The sequence below is a fragment of the Neodiprion pinetum genome, chromosome 3 (genome assembly GCF_021155775.2).
Source record: "Neodiprion pinetum isolate iyNeoPine1 chromosome 3, iyNeoPine1.2, whole genome shotgun sequence".
NCBI lineage: Eukaryota > Metazoa > Arthropoda > Insecta > Hymenoptera > Diprionidae > Neodiprion > Neodiprion pinetum.
The window spans coordinates 755,962-776,283 of record NC_060234.1 but is presented as its reverse complement, the minus strand read 5'-3'; the positions used below and the strand labels follow the sequence as shown (position 1 = coordinate 776,283).

General features: G+C 34.3%; 2 protein-coding genes across 12 annotated transcripts in view; one reads left to right on the top strand and one right to left on the bottom strand.

Annotated features, from left to right (window-relative positions):
- LOC124215261 (protein bric-a-brac 1) overlaps positions 1-20,257 on the top strand; it is a 24,375-nt gene extending 4,118 nt beyond the window's left edge. For 2 of the 11 annotated variants that reach the window (XM_046618423.2, XM_046618424.2), the window contains 2 exons: positions 15,529-15,798; positions 17,276-18,583. In XM_046618423.2, coding sequence (XP_046474379.1) covers positions 15,529-15,798; positions 17,276-17,568 — 563 coding nt within the window. In that variant the 3' untranslated portion in view covers positions 17,569-18,583. The other 9 variants (XR_011176754.1, XR_006882315.2, XM_046618422.2 and 6 more) reach the window with 9 other exon arrangements.
- Positions 19,000-20,322, bottom strand: Nedd8 (Nedd8 ubiquitin like modifier). The gene is made up of 4 exons (XM_046618449.2): positions 20,180-20,322; positions 20,048-20,065; positions 19,611-19,723; positions 19,000-19,316 (listed from the first exon to the last, which is right to left on the bottom strand). Exons 1-4 carry the CDS (start codon positions 20,195-20,197, stop codon positions 19,226-19,228), a joined length of 240 nt encoding a protein of 79 aa, XP_046474405.1. The 5' UTR covers positions 20,198-20,322; the 3' UTR covers positions 19,000-19,225.

Genomic DNA, 20,322 nt, shown 5'->3' with positions numbered 1-20,322 from the left:
CCTTCTTATCACATGTACCTTCGGCTTTTAACACACATTATATGCAACACAAATAATATCTGTTACACAGGTGGCAGTTTGAAAACCAAAACAGTTCTTACTTTGTTTGCTTCACGCTTTATACTGTTATTAAAACTATCCATCCAAGGGTGAACAACGATTGATTGTTTTCTCATATTCGTTGTTTCTTCCCTGTTTGTTGTGTAACATTTATAACACTTATACCGTAGTCGGATGTTTGGAGCACAATGTATGTGTAAATTCTAATAAGTAGGATGCTCAACCGTAACTGGAAAAAAATTAAGTACAGTTTAGAACAAGAATTAGGGTGTCTGCTCTCGCAGCTTTGGTTTCAATTATTATACTCTCTAAAAGAAACAAACACAAATTTTATTATCATTACATCGTCAAATGATTGATCTGTCACAACCGAGTGGTAGAGGAAAGGCACTGCAGCAGGCAGCGGAAATTGTGTACCGATAAAATGCATACACTTTGCCTGGAATGTACTTCTTTTAGTGACGTTGCGCGGAATAGTTTTTCAAATATTTATCCCTGCGGTAAAATGTAAAAATAGAACAAAACAAAACAGAATTTGCAAGTTTTGATCAAAAACCAATTCGGCAATTGATTCATAGAATTTGACGCAGTTTCTGAAATATTTCTTTCACATTTTAAATAATTTTATATATATATATTTTTTTTTTTCGTTATCATTCAACAATGTCAACATTCTATAGAATTAAAGCCTGACGTTGAAGCACGTAAAAATTTCTGAGATATTCAATCCTGATTCCTGGATATTTTTGTCACTGAATATAAGTTGATAGGTCAGGTCCATCTTAAATAATAATCATACAGAACTTTATCAACTGCATAACTCCGCAGTATTTCTTGCAAACACCAATACGAAGTCTTTTCAATATTTGGACAGCTTAACCGGGCAATCAGTTACATAAATCACAAAACAGGATGATCGTTTTGTAGAAATGCCTCAGTTTGCCCAAGTTTTGAACAGGCTTTAAAAACGTTCACTCCTAACACGGCCGTCTTGACTTTGCGGACCCGACTGATCAGTTATTGAACTAAATCAGTGTTGTTACGGTAAAAATTGTAAAAAAATTGAACAAGAACAATGTTGCGTTAGAAGACACAGGTGTAAAAATATTCAGGACACAGTGATGAAAGTAACGCAATTCCCTGTCGAATGAAACAACAAAATTAGTAGCACTATACTTATTCCCGGAATTTTTAATCCACCGCATAAACAAAAATTCAGTTGGGTTCGCAAACGATAAGCCATATTACGTTAAACCATAACGTAACGTAAGAACATTCGATGGGCACATTGGCACGATTTATACCTACTGACAATAATTTTCAAACAAAATTGATTTCTTTCACATTTACTATTATACTAAGCGATGCCTTTAGCGTAATTACAAAGAATGCATGGATTTTTGAATGTGAAGGTGTGGTACAGGCACTCGGGTGTAGGTTGAGCTGTAGATACTAGTGAGCATTGCCAAGTGCTGTATGTGTGCCGACAATCAGCAAACTCTTTAACAACCAAATTACAACTGAGAAGTATTAAAGTTTCCCCCCATCCCGTTTTCCATAGATAAAGAACAAATGATTAAAAAGACGAAAAAAAAAAAAAGAAACCAAAAAACAAAACCGCCACTATGCTCTTCACCTGCACTAATTCTTAAGCGCACTATTAGATTATACCTATATATTATCGATATACTGTCGTCGTATATATATATATATATATATATCAATATTTACCAGCGGTGTCGAAGTAGACGGTATAAAATATATCATGTATGGTAAATATAGTAGAAAGTTGATGAAACGTTGTTTATTTATTTTTATTTTTTTCTCGAGACAATTACCATATTACAGTACTTGATCAAATTTTTACTGCTTTCATGTAAAGTCAAACTTTTCGGTTCAAGTTTAAGACGAAATACTTTGTTACCAATTCATCATGTTCTACGTTTTAACTAAAAATGGTGAAACTTGACGTCTATTAATATTGTATATTATTTCTGGTAGGCTTTGGTACCGGTCTCGCGAACGGAACGGATATACTTGGGTAGATTTGTTTCTTTTATTCTTTGAAATAAATTTTAGCATTCGTGTAACGTCCGAGCGCCTTTTTCTTTATTTTTTTTTCATCCCCCTCTCTTTCGGTGTTGAAAACATTATTTATTCATTTATTCATTCATTTTCTGAAGCAATTAAAATCAAAGGAACACAACAATATCGAGAGTAAACACGGCTGTCAAGGTGTGATGTTTTTAAACACTTTCTAAAAATTCCCATTAACTTAATATACCATGATGTAAATACATAATTACGTCGGTGGTGGTGATGGTGGTGACGGTGGGCATGTAAAAAACAATCTGCTATATTTTCCAACCAACCAACTTTTCTTTTCTTTTTTTTATATGTATATTTTTATTTTATTTATTTATTTTTTTTTCTCGTTGATAAATATACACGTAACAATATGTTTGTTTGACTCTTATAGTTATGTATACATATTCAATATGTATGTATATGTGTATATATATGTATACACACACACATGCATATGTAATTTACTAAAAACAAAACAAAAAAAAAAATTTTCAAAACAAATACATATATTTATACGTATATACAATAAAAATAGGTAAGTAAAAAATTGATTTTAAAAAGTTAAGAGCATATAGCATGCACTATGTAATTATTTTTTTTTTTTTCTTTTTAAATTTCATTCTTGAAAGTTATTTTCACGTTCGTAATCGTTTCGTACGAAAGCTTTAGACACACCTCTTTTTTTATTTTGACGATACCGAGATACATATTGTCTTGAAATCAGAACTTGACTTCATAACATCTGTATAAGTATATATTATATACACACGTGTTACGTATTTGTGAAGCATTTTTTAAGTTACGTACCATACATAATACATACGATATAAGTCGGTGGTTGTATTTTGTTAGGGCAACGCGCACCGTAGATTATTTGAATATTTCACAAGTAAATAATTTTTGCAAACTTTGAAACGAATAACTGCGGAAAATAAGGAATCTTCGAGTTGAATTGTATAGTCTTTGATAACGCTACGGCATAAGATAATTGTTTCTTCTTCTGTAAGTATGTAGTACACTAATAATTGTTAAGTATGCGCTCTATTCGATTCTTGTTCCAGACACTAGATCCGTATTGTCATTTTCTTTGCGAACGAAATTCTGACTGTTGAAATGCGACTCCTTTTTATTGTGAATTGTAAAAACTATTTCAGTCCAAATCAACGATGCGTATTGGAATAATTTCTCGTTCATATGTTCAGCGTTAAATCCGTGAATTTTGGTTACCGTCAATTGTCTCGAATAAACTGGTGGCCGTTATTATTGTAATAACAATAAGTAACTAAAAGCTCGTGAAGAATGAAAAAAGACTAGACTATCACCTAGGTTAAAATCTAATGGTAGTTAGTGATTTTATCGTAAGAGCGAATCAAATGTTTTAAGAATATTATTAAAAATTTGTAATAACAATTTTCAGTCGGTTTATTGTTACGAGAGATGTACAGTATTGAAATGACAATTTTACAAGTGACAACGGGATCTGTGATTTTAATCTTCTACAAATAGGAATAGTTGTCAACGTGGTGTGCGCTGCCGTTTAATTATTGTATATTCGTCAATTGGCTTTCTAATGCAATAGGAAATTAATACGATATTTGATTTATTGGAGTAAAAAAAAAAAAAAAAAAAAAAAAAAACGTCTTTGCCGTTTTTCGTCAATATTACTAAATACTGTCAAATTCCATAGTGTCATAATATTTGACAAACGATACTATATCCACAAAATCGATCCTACACACTCGTACACAAATTGATAACAATAAGCTACCCGTCGATAGGGTTTGCAAACGAAACGATTCGTTTTATCATCCCCTGAATTGTTGTAAACACGCAATACTGTTGTTATCGATATTATCAAGAGGCAATTCACTTGTAACGTTTTTTAGTATCTTAGAATAACAATACAGGAAAAACAAATGTTATTATAATTTCTCCAAACCTGCGACATATACTTGAAAATATTTTATGTAAACAATAACTGGTGGTACTGTATTTCTACACTCTTCGATATCCTAACGCATGTTATATTCGTAACATTGATTTAATTGAGCTATAGAAACGAGCATCTCATCCACCGAACTTGCAGGCTGTAAAATGACGTGTAAACGTTAGAGGGAAAATGTGTACTTGCCTTTTATTCGGAATTGGCAAGATTTTCGCTGTGTTACCGATAAGAGAATTTTTATGTCATCTCATATCTGTTGGCGCGTAGCGATTCTCAAAACCGAAAACATTTCACCTCCGATTATCTTTCAGCTTCATAATCTAACACTTTGCTCTCTCAACGAATAATGCAACTCTGATATCCTAGCTTTGTATAATACCCAGCAAAACTTGAAATAAATGCCGTATGGTCCGTCGTCTGCTACAATGTAACGCGCATGCGCTAAAATTCAAGATCAATTGTTTGTCAGGGTAACCAACCGTCGCAAATGTGACGTATGTAACCTCAAAAATTTTGAGGTTACGTTCACGACAGTTGGTCGCCCTAGCAAAAAACTGCTCCCGGATTTCAGCGCATGCGCATTACATTGTAGCAGACGACAAGCCATTCGGCCGTTAGATAATCACTTTTTATATATTTTTCAAACCCATTGAACGAGTCGTACGTAAATCGTTATTCTTCTACCTTTGTTTCGTCGCCAAAATTTGAATATTCCGGATTCACATGAATTGATGTAAATTCGAGCAAAGTTGCAACGACCATAATGATAATCACAACAATGGTGACAATAAAATTGAGAGAACGAGGAAGAAAGTGAAAAAGAGAGATAGAGCGAGATAGATAGAGAGAGAGAGAGGGAGAGAAAGATAGAGCGTGCGATACCGAAACTAGCACCTGGCAATGCTGCATATATTATACCGTGAGTTTTTCTAACAGCGAAACGATCAGTGCGCCTGATTCAGGCAACCGTAGTTACAGCCGTTGTTCAAGTTGAGCATCGTAGCGCAACTTGAACATGGTCCGTAATACCGGTTGCCTGAATCAGGCGCACGAATCGTTTCGCCGTTAGGAAAACTCACGTTATAACGGTAACTATACATACATATACCTATAATCTATAATCGTAATAATTTACTACATTGTGGGTATTGGTTGCTCATAAATTATATAGATACGCTTTAAAGGCTACGGGTTGGTGCTGGGATTGATCACAACACACGTTACTAATGGTTGCCTGCATGTGCACATATTGTAAGGTTTTCATTAACTGAAGATTTGGCCAATTTTCTCCAGGAGGGATTACATACGTATCTGGTCAACCTCATAGCCTCAGCAAAGCAAATGGTCATGGGAAAGTATGTGTACACTGCAAGCGGCTCGGAGTACTCACATCAAGGGGAAAACTCAGGCAGACACGCTTCAAATGTTGGCCCTGCAATGCCTGTCTGTGCCGCTGGCCATGTTTCACTGAGTTTCATGAACTGCGAGCCATTCCTCACATTCCCCCTCCGTAGCACCAACCAAGCCCCGTTTTCTATTCTGCCAACGCCGCGAATGCTTATCAAGTTAACTAATACCCACCATGTGTTTGTTCTTTATTTTTTTTTTTCTATCTTATTGTTTCAACGACAATACATTCCGCGCAGGACATTTTTTGATATTATTACTATGTACGACTATTTTTCGTTTATTTTTTCCAATACCTAACTAAACTTTCGCCGTTTAGTAAGAAGCAAATGGATTTGTAATATACACGTTTTAAACCTAGTATGAAAAATTTAAGGTTTATACACTCACACACACAGGTATATATATGTATATTTATATATATGTACGTGTGTGTATATAGAATGAAAATTTTACATTTATAGATAGCATGAAATTTTACTTATTGTGAATCAACTGTTTTAAGTGAATTTTCTCTGTTTTTCGTCTGTGACGATTTTTATTTATTTGTTTTTTTTTACAGTTTTATTTTTTTTTATCAAAGTCTCTAATCGATCCTTGTAATTTTTCAAAAGAATAAAACGAAACTTACACCGAGTTTATAATGAATTTTTTTTTCTTTTTTTTTCATTCTGTTCTCTCTAACTCGTTGACTCGCGAGACGATGAACCGATCGTTGTTTTAATAGAGAGGAAAAAAACATTGTTATGAATTAATTTTAAGTGAATTTTAATTGGTACGAAAATTCCTTAGTATCTTCCGTGTTAGATACGTTATTTAGAATTTTCTTAACTTATTTTAATCAACGTCAGTGGAACTTCGGATGTATTTAGAAAAGTAAATATCAACAAAGCTGGCAACGAATCTAGCGTGTATACTTAAATATTTTTTTTTTTTTTTAATTTCTATTTCGTTGTTTTGCTGGAATTAACTCATGGTATCAATGTCACTGTGTAGAAATAATGAAAAACACGCAGCCACATTGTTAATGCCAGAATTTCAATCTCTTCTGTGATAAAAGTAAACTCTAACTTAGTAATATAGATGTAATATCGTGTAAATGAAAAGAATTTGAATAAGCCTACTTTAAATACAGGAATATCAGCCGTCTTGCCTATGCTAAGAGATTTGTTGTACACGAAATGATGAGAGAGAAAAAACAATGTCGAATTGTCAACAAAACTTTGAAGTACAAAAGCCGCGGTCGAAAAAAAAAATTCGAGTCTTATATTTATATTAATAATAATGATAATGATGATGATGATGATGATGATAATAACAACAACAATAATAATAATAATAGTAATGGTAATTATGAACCGTGCTACGAATGTAATCACATATTTATAATATATATATTATTACATTTTTTTCCCCGCACGCAACGCTTGCATCTCGACGTAATATCATTGTGTCGTTGTAAAGTAATGCAATGTGTGAAGTTGCGTTGTCAATGAAATGTAAAATACGTTCGGTATACCAAGTGACAATAATATTGTATTTCCATCCATTAAACGTTTTTAATTTTATTGTGTGTTGTCAGGCTTTTTGTATCGAGGGAGAGGGGGGGGGGGGGGGGGGGTGCGGGCTTGTGATCGATGCGGAAAGTAACAGATAAAAATTCTTTCGTGTATGTTAAGTCGAAGAAAAAGATAAAAAATGGAAGCGGCAACGATATACTTGATGTTTAAAAGGATAGTGCAAAAAACTTAGTTGGTTGGTCAAACTAGGATGGGTGCTTATTGAATCAAATGGTGTTCTACGTGTCCCTCATTGTCTGATAACTGATCGGCAAAGGGGCGGGAGGGGGGCTTTCTCTCTAGCTTACGCTTTGTTGTTCATCGAGCGAGAGATAATGGTTGTAGAAAGTATAATGAATTCGATAATTGATTGAGACTGTGCGAAGGTGGGGTGAGAGACAGAGGTGATTATCATGTTTGTGTTTATTTGTAGAAACGACACAGGATACTGGAAGCGGTAATACTGGTCCATACGGTGACTTGGGTTCAACGATAGACGATGATTTTGGTCAATCTACGGACACTGAGTTATTGTTTCGTTGTAGAATATGTTGGAAGGGTTTCAAGCACCCGATGTCCTTAACGCTTCACAAAGATCTTCACACTGGACAAACAAAGTGCCCGATTTGTCATCGTATATTCAGTAGAAGCTACGACATGAAAGCCCACCTATTGCGCATTCATAAATGTTCTTTCAGTGTCGATGCCAAGTTAAATTTCCGACGGTAATTTTTCCAATTCAATCTTTAACAATGCGGCAAAACGAAAGTCACCGAGGAATCATAATGATTCATCCTAGAAAGAAATCCAACAGGTTTAAACTTATTCACTTATTCATTTTAGTGGTTTTTCCTTTTTTTTTTTTTATTTGAATACACGTTATTTATTACTGTGTACTTAGAGCATATCCGATTCGTCGGATTCGTCGGGAATCGGATATACTGTAATTAAGAAAATATTCTGTGTGTATGATTATTTTACTTTTTCCCCACCGCATTCGAACTGATTTAACAATTCTACTACACATTTCAATACTAAGCTAGTATTATTAATATTACGTGTTACGGTTGTAACAATTACTATTGTTATGGTTGTCGTTGTCGTCATCTTTCCACGAGTTGTTTCCTTTCAACGCACAGGCGTCAGGCGTTTAGCTAATCATTTTCCTATGGAGGGTAGTTGACGTAAGGAGAAGTATCTCATATGGGTTTAGAACTGAAGAAGTGTCCAACAAAAAATATAAAATAGAGAAATGGCGCTAATAAGCAATAAGGGGTTAAAACCTGATTGGCACTTTCGGGAAATTTCCCCTCTAACTTATAGACTCTTTCTATACACGGAGATAGTCCTATATGTCTCTACCCTCAATACATTTTCCCAAGCAGAGCAGTGGAAATACAGTACTACTTACCACTAATTTATTTTGTCAAAACTGACAACGAAACTTATAATTTAAATATTACACATCGTACGTTGAGTACGACGAGTGTTTATGCACCTACCTAATATTATTCTAATAAGCGTTACAAATGATTGGCTCTTGAAACGCAGTATTTTCATCTATATAATATTATCATCGTTTTATTTCTTTTTTTTTTCCTGTTTCACTCTTTAACGGTTCTTCGAAATGGGATTGATCGTGAAATTACCAAAAAATATTGGCAGACTATATCGTTGCATGTGTATAATTAAATTAAACCGGCTAGGCTGTTGAAATTTAATCTGGTGTACATTGGGTAGTTCTTCTTCTGTTTCAATTCTCTAATTCAACGGTCTTTCACTATGGATCCGTCACGACTAGTCATTGTGAATTTTCATATCAGCCAACGTACCCATCTCGAAACGTGTTCACATTAATTTAAAAAAATGAATAAAAATACCACACATCTCCAGCTTTGAAAACAACTCTTAGTATTCTGCAAGAAATCTTTCTTTCTGGTTGTCGGGTAACATTAAAATTGAATGTATAACGCTTCATTGGGGTTAAACTTGTGAAAACAGTTTACTCGTATTGAACAAAGAAAAAAAAAAAAAAAAACGCGAAAAGGAAAGAAACACAATACAGCACGACTGTTCGTCGGAGAGTAAAAAAACTAGGTATGAAAAATAAAAAAAAAATAAAAAAAAAAAATTTGAGGAATAGAAAAGACAAAAACAACAAACAAGTTATGTGTGTGTATGGGAAACACTTTGGATTGTATGCGCAGAATCAGTGTACGAAACAACAACGTCGACTATGACACCGAAAGCACCGCTACCGCCACCGACAACAACAACAACAACAACGACAACAACAAAAACGACAGTAATACCACCACCGCCACCGCCATCTGTCGGGAATCAACTTCAAACCAGCTTTGGTTACGAAGTGAGGCGAAGGTCGAGGCCTCTGCACGACGAAATTGGTCGTTGGGTTTGCGATGTTTGCGGGAAGACTTACAATCGTGGCGACTCCCTCGCCCACCATCGAAGTATACACAGAGGCGACACAGTATGCCCGATATGTCAGGCGGTCTTCACTCGCAAGTATACAATGCGCTGCCATTTAGTTAACGTGCACGGGATCAAATAGATATCGTCGCGGTAATTATTCCTCCCCATCCCCGCCCCCCATCCGCCCTGCCCCGGCCCGCAGCTTCGAAGGACTTTATTTAAAAAATTCTTCGGTAATTACGGCAGGCGTACAGTCATAAATTGTACACGAGGTGTCGGAATATATGTCCTCGCGACGTCGGAGCCCGGTTGCCGGCGCCATTTTATCACCACATAACCTAAGTTTTTAATTTTAATGGAGGAAAATCGTAATTCTTGGGGTTTCTAATTACTCGTGTCACGTTAGTTGGTTAAAGATAATCAATAATATACCTGTTATACCATCCGTACGCGAAAAAGATACCGTCGACGGTCGCCTGTCAGACCGTTTGAATTAGTTTGGATATTTATTGGATATCCACCAGATGACGCATTGCAAAGTGATAATCCCAATAGCCCAATACCACCTACCAGGCGTGAGATAAAATTGTTTCAATGTCAATTTAAAATCGCTAAAGCTAAAGGATAGATATATTACAGATATTATCGATTAAAATTGGGCTAGAAATTGTGTTTTTTTTTTTTTCCTTTTTTTGTTTGTTTTTTATTTTTTCCCCATCATCGCGGCAACAACAGTCTTGATGACTTGAATAATAATATCGTATGTACTATTTAATCGGATGATTTTATTGTCGAAAGTTTAAAATATGTTATACAATAGGAATCAAAAAATTATTGTACATGTACTATAAATATAATTTGCTTGTAATCGAGAATAAAAGAAAAATTTATCAATATGAATTTTTTTTTTTTTTTTATTTTTCATTTTGTTTCGGCTATAACTAATACGTGTATGTATGTGTTTTGTGATGCAGGATTACCAGATCCTTGTTACCCATGCCGAACCGATGTTTTTAATATTTCGTAATCGAACCGAATAATCCACCTGCGTCTTGGCACGAATTTTCAATGAAAAAGTTACGATTGCGTTCTAGTTTTTGAATGTAAAGAACGATAAAGAATACGAACACCAGTATTAGTTGAACGTATTATTGTTGATTCATTTTTGTGATATATTACTTAGTTATATGTTGTTCTTTGCTTATTCTTTTTTTGTAAAAAAATAAAAAAAATTTCTCTTATCGAAATATGTAACAAGCATATAAATACGATATGATAGAAGTATAAAATTGTTATACGATTGTCGGTACACTGCACATCAGCAATAATAACAAAAACAACAATAATAATAATAACAACAACAAAAACATAATAATAATCAACATAAGTCAATAAGCTGAAATATCTATAGATAGTTGCTGTCTTTTCTCGTATCTTTTGATTTTTTAGGTAGGTGTGTAATGTTGGTAGATTATTTTTTTTTTTTTTTTATCTTTGTTGATCTTTTTTCCCTCCAATTTCCCGTCGTTACGTTAACAAGTTTTTTTTTTCTATTTTTTTTTTTTCAATACCACCTCTGGAAACGTGACAAAGCACTATGTCGACTGTGGCGCGACAATCCGTATATTTTACACACGTATTATACGTCGACTATAGCCTACAACGTTATGCATGAGATATATTTTATTATTTCTTTTTTTTTTCAACATTTAAAGAGTAAAAATGATATCTTACTACCGAGTGTACTGATTTAGCCAGTCTGCTTAGCATGATTCCCCCCCTCCCCCCCAATATATAAGAGTGAGTATGTCATTTGCACAATATTAATTCTAATTGTTTTTATTTACTTAGTTATAATATTATTTTATGAATTTTTTTTTTTTTTTTGCTTCGTTATTTTTTCCGTAGCGTGTTACGGTACGATGCTAACTATATTACAGATACGATGTGTACGATTTTTTTTTGTTTTTTTTTTTTTTTCTCGTTTTCTTTTCCTTCTTCAATGCCTATCAACGGAGGGTGAAGAAAGATGTGTCTTTGTCGGCTGTCCTGCAAGTATGATTGTCTTATTTGATTTAGATTCACGCACTGTGGTCATCGAACAGCCATCGCATTCTTGCAAACTCTGCGGTAAATCATTTTGGAATCGGGATTCCATGTATAAGCATATGAACATGCATAAAGGAACAACCCAGTGCCCAGTTTGCCACAAAGTACTCAGCCGTACGACGCACATGAAACGTCACCTTAAAAATCGTCACGGTTGGCCAGGTTCTGGAGCACCGCCAGAGCCTATACGTACCTCGACTCCGTTACCTGCCTCGGCTATCGCTTCGCGGAACGCTACTAGCGTCGAGGCTAATACCACATTCACCACGATACGCATTAGGGAAAGCAGCGTCGAGAGAATCACTTCTAGTCCCATCCCTTAGTGCGAAGAGTAATATTTACCGTTACCACCCCAACCCAACCCAACCCAACCCACCCCACCCCACACACAACATCACCAAAGATAAAATAACTAAATGAAACAAGTAAACAAATACTACACACACATGTGTATATATATGTATATTTACATACATGCGTGTATATATATATATATATGAATATATATATATATATATATATATATATATTATAAATACCATTATTAAGATAATATCTATCTTATACGATTTAAATTTATCACATCTATCGCCCTAGTCATTTATATTATTATATATAAATAACACGCATAAACACACATACACACACACACACACACACACACACATTCATTTCTCATAGAACTTCTATGTAATAATCATTAACTAATGTATATATACATGATATATATATCGTGTATGTGTGTGTGTTTGCGTGTGTGGGTATGTGTGTATATAAATTACTTTTTTTTTGTTTTTTTTTTCATCCACTTTTGTAAGCAACCAAAGAAGTTCTATGAGAAAACCGTCAAGATTTTGTCTCATCTAGTCAATTGATTTTGGTACTTATTAGGGTAAAGAGAGGAATGTGCATTAATTTTTCTTTATTTATTTCTTTCTTTCTTTCTTTTTTTTTATTTTTTTATTTTATTTTTTTTTACTTCTGTATTCGTTTAAATATTATATGCCGATGCGGAGAAACGAGACAAACTATATAATAGAAAACATCAAGCATACACATTGCGTAGAGGAAAGCGCAAATAAACCAAAATATTATACATTGTTGTACGTACAATGTGTTTATGATTGATTTAACACCGATAGAGAAAACGACAAAAAATCGTAGCAAGTTGTTTCGTTGCGTACGAGGTGACAAAAAGAACTAGAGCGTCGACAGGCTCTCACGATAATACTCTGTTTGAATAATATGCTTCCATGCAGAAATGATATAGACTTGAAAGAATTATAGACGAATAGGATTAACGTTCAATAATGAATATTGTTTGTTTCGAGGCTAAACATGATTAGTCGCGATGTAAAAAACATAATTAGTGTGCGCGCCACAAAAAAAAAAAAAACCAAAGAATTCTTACCAGTGAGACAAAAATGCAAACCAAATAAAAAATAAATGGAACAATCCTGTACCAGCTGTACTTTAAAATCTTGCCAAAGAAAGTATGCAAATGATAAATATAATTGATAAGTCTTGTCTTAAAAAGCATGTAGGTATATATATATGATATATATTATGTAGTTAATTTATAATTTCTTATTTCTTACGAACTCTCACATAATTATAAAAATATATTGTTTGTTTTAATATTGAAAAACGAAAACCAAAAAAAAAAAAAGAAACCAAACAAAGTTTAAACGCATACGAGTACGAAAGAAGAAGTACTCGTCTTATCTATAAGATAATTAGTTTTTGTGTTTTACTTGATTTAAAGATTAAAGTTGATTTTTATTGGAAGAAGATTAAGAAAAAAAAACTTATAGAAAAAATATACTATATATAGTATGAAGTTTTCGCTTGAAGGCCAGATATTTTTATTTCTATCTTTATTTTATGTTTCGTACGAAAGGATTAATATTATTACGGAGAGAGACACGCGAAGCGCACGTTCCTCAATGATATCAGAATTAAAATACTACTGTAACAACCAAGTACAATATTGCCAATCTTTCTACTTTAGTATGTAAATCAAATTATTATTATTATTTATAGCAGAAAATTTTTACTAAATAATATATTATGATTATTATTATTAGATATTTTTACGTTTTACCCGTATTATAATTATAGGGAAATACTGTAAAACAATGTGTGTGAATAATAAAAATTTCAAACCTAGTGCAGCGTGTATGTTACGTACAAAGTTTACCTCGTGAGTTTTTCTTAAATACAGTCGAATACGCAATTACTCGAATCGATCCGTATTGTTATACCAAAAATCGGTACTCCGTTGATGTTCTTAATGTATGAAATTATAAACTATGTATAAGTATATGTATATATATATATATATATATATATATATGCGTGTGTGCGTGCGCATGGATGTTGTATGTCTTTAAATTTATACACCAATTACATTTATGTTAAAATGACATAGTAGCAGTACTACTTACGGTACCACATTAATTATACTACTATTTTACATTCGACGTTCCATGTCGTGTGTGTGCAAATTTAGTGTATGCTTATTTTGCAAATTAGAAACCGTGACAATCTTGTCTTGAAAACTCTGGTGAAAAAGATTCATTTCTTCTTCTGTTGATAACTGAATAAATTTTTATCTTCACAATTTCGTCTAGTAAAGGATTGCAGGTAGGTCGATATTGGAAGGGTTTGAAAATTTTCTTCCGCTGAATTCTAGGGAAATTTATATATCATTTGACCGTTATGCATTTTTTTTGTTTTTTTTTTTTTTTTGTGTGGATATCAATTTATTCTGTGAAATCTGTGTGAAATATCCGACAGCAGAGAAATTTTTCAATGAAAATTTTTCACCAGCGACGATAATTCTGAACGGTATTATTATAATAGGAGTGTGAATTTGGTGGTAGAGAAGTTGAAACGTTTTTTCCCTTGATCTCGAAATCGGTTTAACACTGAAAGCTCTTTGTGTCTACTATGGAATGTTTGTTAGTATTTTGTGATGCAACAATTATCAACATTTTTAAATGCACACCGTTTTAGTTTTGTTGATCTCAATACATCCACTTCATTTACAAAACTCCCCCGGAATACGGAAGTATGAAATGCCACACAGCATGCCACAACCACAACAACAACATTTACACGCAACATCATTATCGCCATCAACCGCAGCTAAGAATATCATTATCAATAGCAAAGCCAATTGACTGTCTCGATTGTACGTTACATTAATTAATTATTTTATAATATCCTCAACTAAGGTAGCTTAAACGAACTTTTAAGAAGCATTGTCGAAATGTCACATTTTTACGAGGTTGAAGTTAGTAACGTTATCGTACCCAGACATCTGAGTGAACATTACTATTTTCTTATTTTTACAATAACCTTCAAGTAATTAAGATTTCAGGACATGAACGTATATCTTGTTCTATTACAGTTTACTGATCGTGAATTTCAAACAATTCCAAAATCGCCGAGATAACGGTTTTCCCTCAGCATAAATCGTTACGATAACGTTGCTAACTTCAACATGATATTTTTTTATTGCTGTCCAACAACCAGCGGATTGGACAGATTTTTTTCTCGTCAAGTCGGAGGAGGATGCACAGAGCGCATATAAAGACGAGATTGAAATTAGTAACGCTGTCGGAACGAAACATCGGGGGAAAAAAATCACTGTTTTAATTAATAATTTTTCAACGACTTTGAAGGTACTAGGATTTCAAAATATGAGTATGTTTTGTTTTCTTACGATAAAATGGCGAAATAACGGTTTTCCCCCAACATGAATCGTTATGATAACGCTGCTAACTTCATAATGATAAAGATGAACGTGAAGCAGATAGATATCGAGAGTTTACGTTTGAAAATATACTGTAATAACACTAGAATAAAGCGCACAATGTATATTACAAGTAATCGGGGTCACAAAGATGTTATGTGTTGCAGGGGGGGTGGGTCGCAAACAGAAGCATGTTGGCGATGCAACTGCTCACATGGTAATGCAGGGCCCAGGCCGTTTTGCGTGCAGTCTCTGCGGAAGTGTTTACAAGCACCTTGCTTCACTGAGCCAGCACCTTGAAGTGCATCGCAACAAGACAACCTGCGTCCTATGCGACACCACTCTGAGTCGTAGAACCGATTTGCGACGGCACATGCATCTTAAGCATAACATGCAATGGCAAAAGACAATGAAAAGGCGTCGGGATTCGAAAAAACGTTAATAATATTCTTGAAAATACAAAAAAACGTAACTCTGTACTTTATTACGATAATAATTGGCGGGCCAATTGGGTTTTTTTTTTTTTTTTTTCAAATTATTCATACATTAAATTTCCTGTCATATTTTATCATTTGCTTATTATTCACAGTCGTTGTTTCTCCTGTAAAGAACAATGTCTAGTGTTATTCCATTGTTGCTCAATTTGAAAAATCGGTAAAATTGTAAAAGTTGCTCTATAATTACGCAACTGGAAAGTGAGTTTATAGTTTAATGTTAATCACCAGGAAGATATTTATTTGTGTCGTAGAATGGATCTGCGACTGAAACTAGTCCGAATATTTTCTCATACTTGTAGTAATTATTAGCGATATTTCTCAAATCGTTCTCGCTCGATATTCTCTTCTCTTCGTTTCATTTAATTCTACCTTTTCTATGAACTAATTAAAAATTATCATCTTTTAGTATATTCGAATCGTTGTGAAATATTCTTCTTATTAGCTATTAATAATATTGCACGTTAAGGCTGATGCGTTTCATGCCTACTGAAATTTCAACCAATTTTCAACACACGCCACAGATGTAAATTAATTTTAAATCAATGTTATATTCTAGAGTAAACCAAAAAGAACAACAAAAAAAAAACAAAAACAAAATATAAGTAACAAACTAAAATACAGTACTAAAAGATGAAGAAGCGGCCCATTCATATTATTTAACTATGAATAATGTAATTGAATAATTATAAGTACAAATCATCCTGGATAGATCTCAAATTTTCTCTGGGCCGCAGTGCTGTCGTCATTTTAATATCTTATATCTAGGGTTAAGTCAGATCTAAGCGTGGAGCAGGGTTGGAGGCTAGTCATTTTATTTTATTTTTTTCTCCTGATAAAATATAGTAGCTTTGATCAAACCGTGACTCGAAAATGAAAAAGTGTAATCATTGCTACTTTATTGAGACGACTTAGCTGCCGCCAGCCCTGATTCGATGAGATTGTGCGTTTGAATTATTTTCAACTTGTTAAATTATAGTCGAAAGTCGTATCTCATAAGTAACTTGTATGTTAACAATGATTGTTGAGCATAGTGCAGGTTTGAACAAAGTGTCCGTTAATCTAACGCGTAGTTTAAAGCAGTACACTCAGTAGCATTGAACACGATGAAATTAATTCCGTGACGTTGATGACCGGACAGAATATCAACACGTTACATTCATACACCAAGTGCTAATTCTGTATCACCAAAATTCACCCTAATGCTTGATGGTGGAAGTATAACTTCTCGTGCTGTACCTACTAAAAAGAAAAAAAGAAAGAAAAAAAAATACTGTGTCCTGTAACGAGCAGAAGGAAAGATGATTCATACATTCGCTTAAAAGCATCTGCGACGTAGATTTAAATAGTAGTTTTGTAATTGACAGAGTAACTTACACACTACCTGACATTCTATTGATGGGTTTTCTTGATGGAATAGGTAGGGCTACGAAAAGGACTGACCTCTGGTACCCGATAACGGAATCTACAGGGCGCGTTAAGTACGTCTGCAAGATTTGCGGTGCTAAATATTCTCACGTGCAGACAATGACAGGCCATTTCAAGCTCCACTGGGGTCAGACGATCTGCTATCTCTGCGGAAAAGTATTCAGCCGGAAGCCACACTTGGTACGACACTTGCTGCAAAAGCATTCCATCGACTGGTCACGTCGTGGAAGATACAAAACGCTAGATGTGCGCAACAAAGATAACAACCAAGCCAAAAACAAGTAAAACCTCCAAGACTCCGATATACGGATTAACGCTCTTCTATATCTCTATTGTCAGTGCGCGGAGTACATTTCTTCTTCGTCCAAGCACGAATAAAACCTACCTTAAGGTAAGACATATTTAGAATTCGTTGAAGATTACACCAATCTGACGATTCATCGGTTCATACTGCAGGTACGAAAACGTCCGACGGTCGTCCGAATTATAAGATGAGAAAAAATATGCATAATAGTCGCAACGGAGCTTGTTATAGTTAATGTCATCGACGATTATTTCATAAGAATGATATTGTGAGTGGTGTATCGAAAGGGCAAAAAAATTATTTTATAACCAACACTCTGATAATATAAACTCTGTGCTTTTTAGAATAATTATTAATACATATGTATAATACATGTTATCTTCAATCGGTACGGCTTAATTGGTGATAAAAGAAAGTGTAATCCATGGACTGAAATAGTTTATCCATTCTGTTTTCACTCTTGTTTCAACTTGTTGAACAACACATTTGTGAACCGAATAAGCAACTGACTGTTTTTGTCGAATTTTACAATAAATAGTACTTGCGCAGTCGATCGTTTTGCTGAACAGTGTCATGGGATAGGAAGCTTTTTGCATTTACTAAAGTAGCGGTCAAGATTAATGGTTTGGGTTTTTGTAAAAGGTTTTTTTTTTTCTTTTTTTCTATTTTTTGTAAAGGGTGAATCTTGTACTAACGGCGTAGGGTACGTCACATTGTATATCGCATGGCATGGTGTAACTGGAAAAAGACTCGCTTCGTAGACTCCTACCTGTTTCCTCCACTTCCGAAAGAAATGAAAGAGATTATAATATCCGCCTGTAAAGGGGCTACATGCAATTATACATGCATACACACGTACACACGTGTCACACACACACACGTACACACGTGTCACACACACACACGCACACGCACGCACGCATATATAGGTATAAATGGAGTGCAGGAGCGTTGAGTAATTTGTTACTACTAGTGAATAATCATAAAAAACGTCGTGTAAATTTATAGAGAGCCGGTTTGAGTTCACGAAGCCTAGACTGCGTAACTTCACGGCGCCAGTATTGTACTGCACTAAATGCGGTGTTACGTTTACAACGCAACACGCACTTCTACGACACATAGCGTCCAAGCATGAGCAATCGCCAGACTCAGCAGCCTATTGCGATATCTGTCATCGATACTTCAAAACAAAGTGGAGCAGAGCTACGCATTTCAGTCGATACCACAGAACGTAAGGTAGCTTATACATATTTATATATACATATACATTACGATGAATGAACGGATTAAAATTAAAGAAAATCACGGTTTACGCGTCGTTATTCGAACGATGAGAAAACAAGTACAATGTCGAGGGATGATCGAAACACCGCTGATGCAAGAGGAAAAGAAACTGGTGCTACATAAGAAAATTGAATTAGAATTAAATTATTTTATTAAGTATGATCGGTTCGATTACAAATTGTATATCTCAAATTGCATCTTTCAAGCTAATGACATGGCTTCGGTATTAGATGTATTATTTACATGCTACAACAGTTGGGAACATTTCGCGTTTGTTGCTGCCGATGTTTAGCACGTCGCTTGTGTATCTGGTAAGGAGTGAAGAGATTTATCCGTTATTCAAGAATGCTTGGTTTAATGGAGGCTTCCGCCCCTCAAAGCGAGAACCAAGTGGAGTACGGATCCACCTTGTACTTTGTAGTCCTGAGCTGTTTTCTCATCGTTCCTGAAACAGAGAAGTAAAGGTCCCAAATAATTTTTGAAAAATATTTATCTAAACCGATCGTATCGTTCGAAACTACGTCATGATTTTGTCCAATGATCACACAGCGTGTAAAGCTAAAAATGTTTTAGACGATTCGATTTATTATTTCGTTAAAATAAAAAAATATTAAAATAAAATTAAATAAAAAAGATTATGTAATGTATTATTAGATGTAAGTCTAAATAAATACTATGTTCATAACTAGCTATAACACTCATAAAATTTTATACAAATATACGAAACATGATGACGCACATTTGTTTACCGGAAAATATTAATCTCTGTTGTTGCGGTGGGATACCCTCTTTTTCTTCAACTCGTTCTTTTATTCTCTCGACCTTGTCAGTCGGCTCTATGTCGATTTCAATCTGCGAAACGGATAATGATTTAGTATAAAATTGTCAAACATCATCTTTTCCTCAAATTCTGACACCATTGCCAGTTGACTAAGTAAAATTGACGATGGTACAAGCGATAGAAGAATCTCTATTGTTAGGGTTTAATCGTTGTTTAACGTTAGATGGAAATGAGAATGAAATTTTGCCTGGAATTGCTCCATTTTTATCCTGTCATTCCTGCGGATTAATTATATAGTACACCACTGTTGGTGAAGATTGATTTTTCTTCTGCCTTATTCAAACTTACTGCAGAGTTAACCACCGTAAGTGATTTACTTTATTATTGGTACTTGCCTCTTTTCCGGTAAGTGTCTGGAAAAAAAAAAAAAAACCAATGCAATAAGGATAATTGTAAATAACGATACATGGGGAAGTACAAACATCATTGAAATGTAAGGATGACAAATTTACGGTGAAATTGCTAACCTTCACTTTGATCAACATTGTTGGTACCTGGTATCAAATACGTTTTGAACTTCTACGATAAGCTTTCACAAATATAAATACACCTCTCAAAAATCAATAAATTCCCTTCGACGAAACTGTACTATAGGTTCCGGCAATTTGAT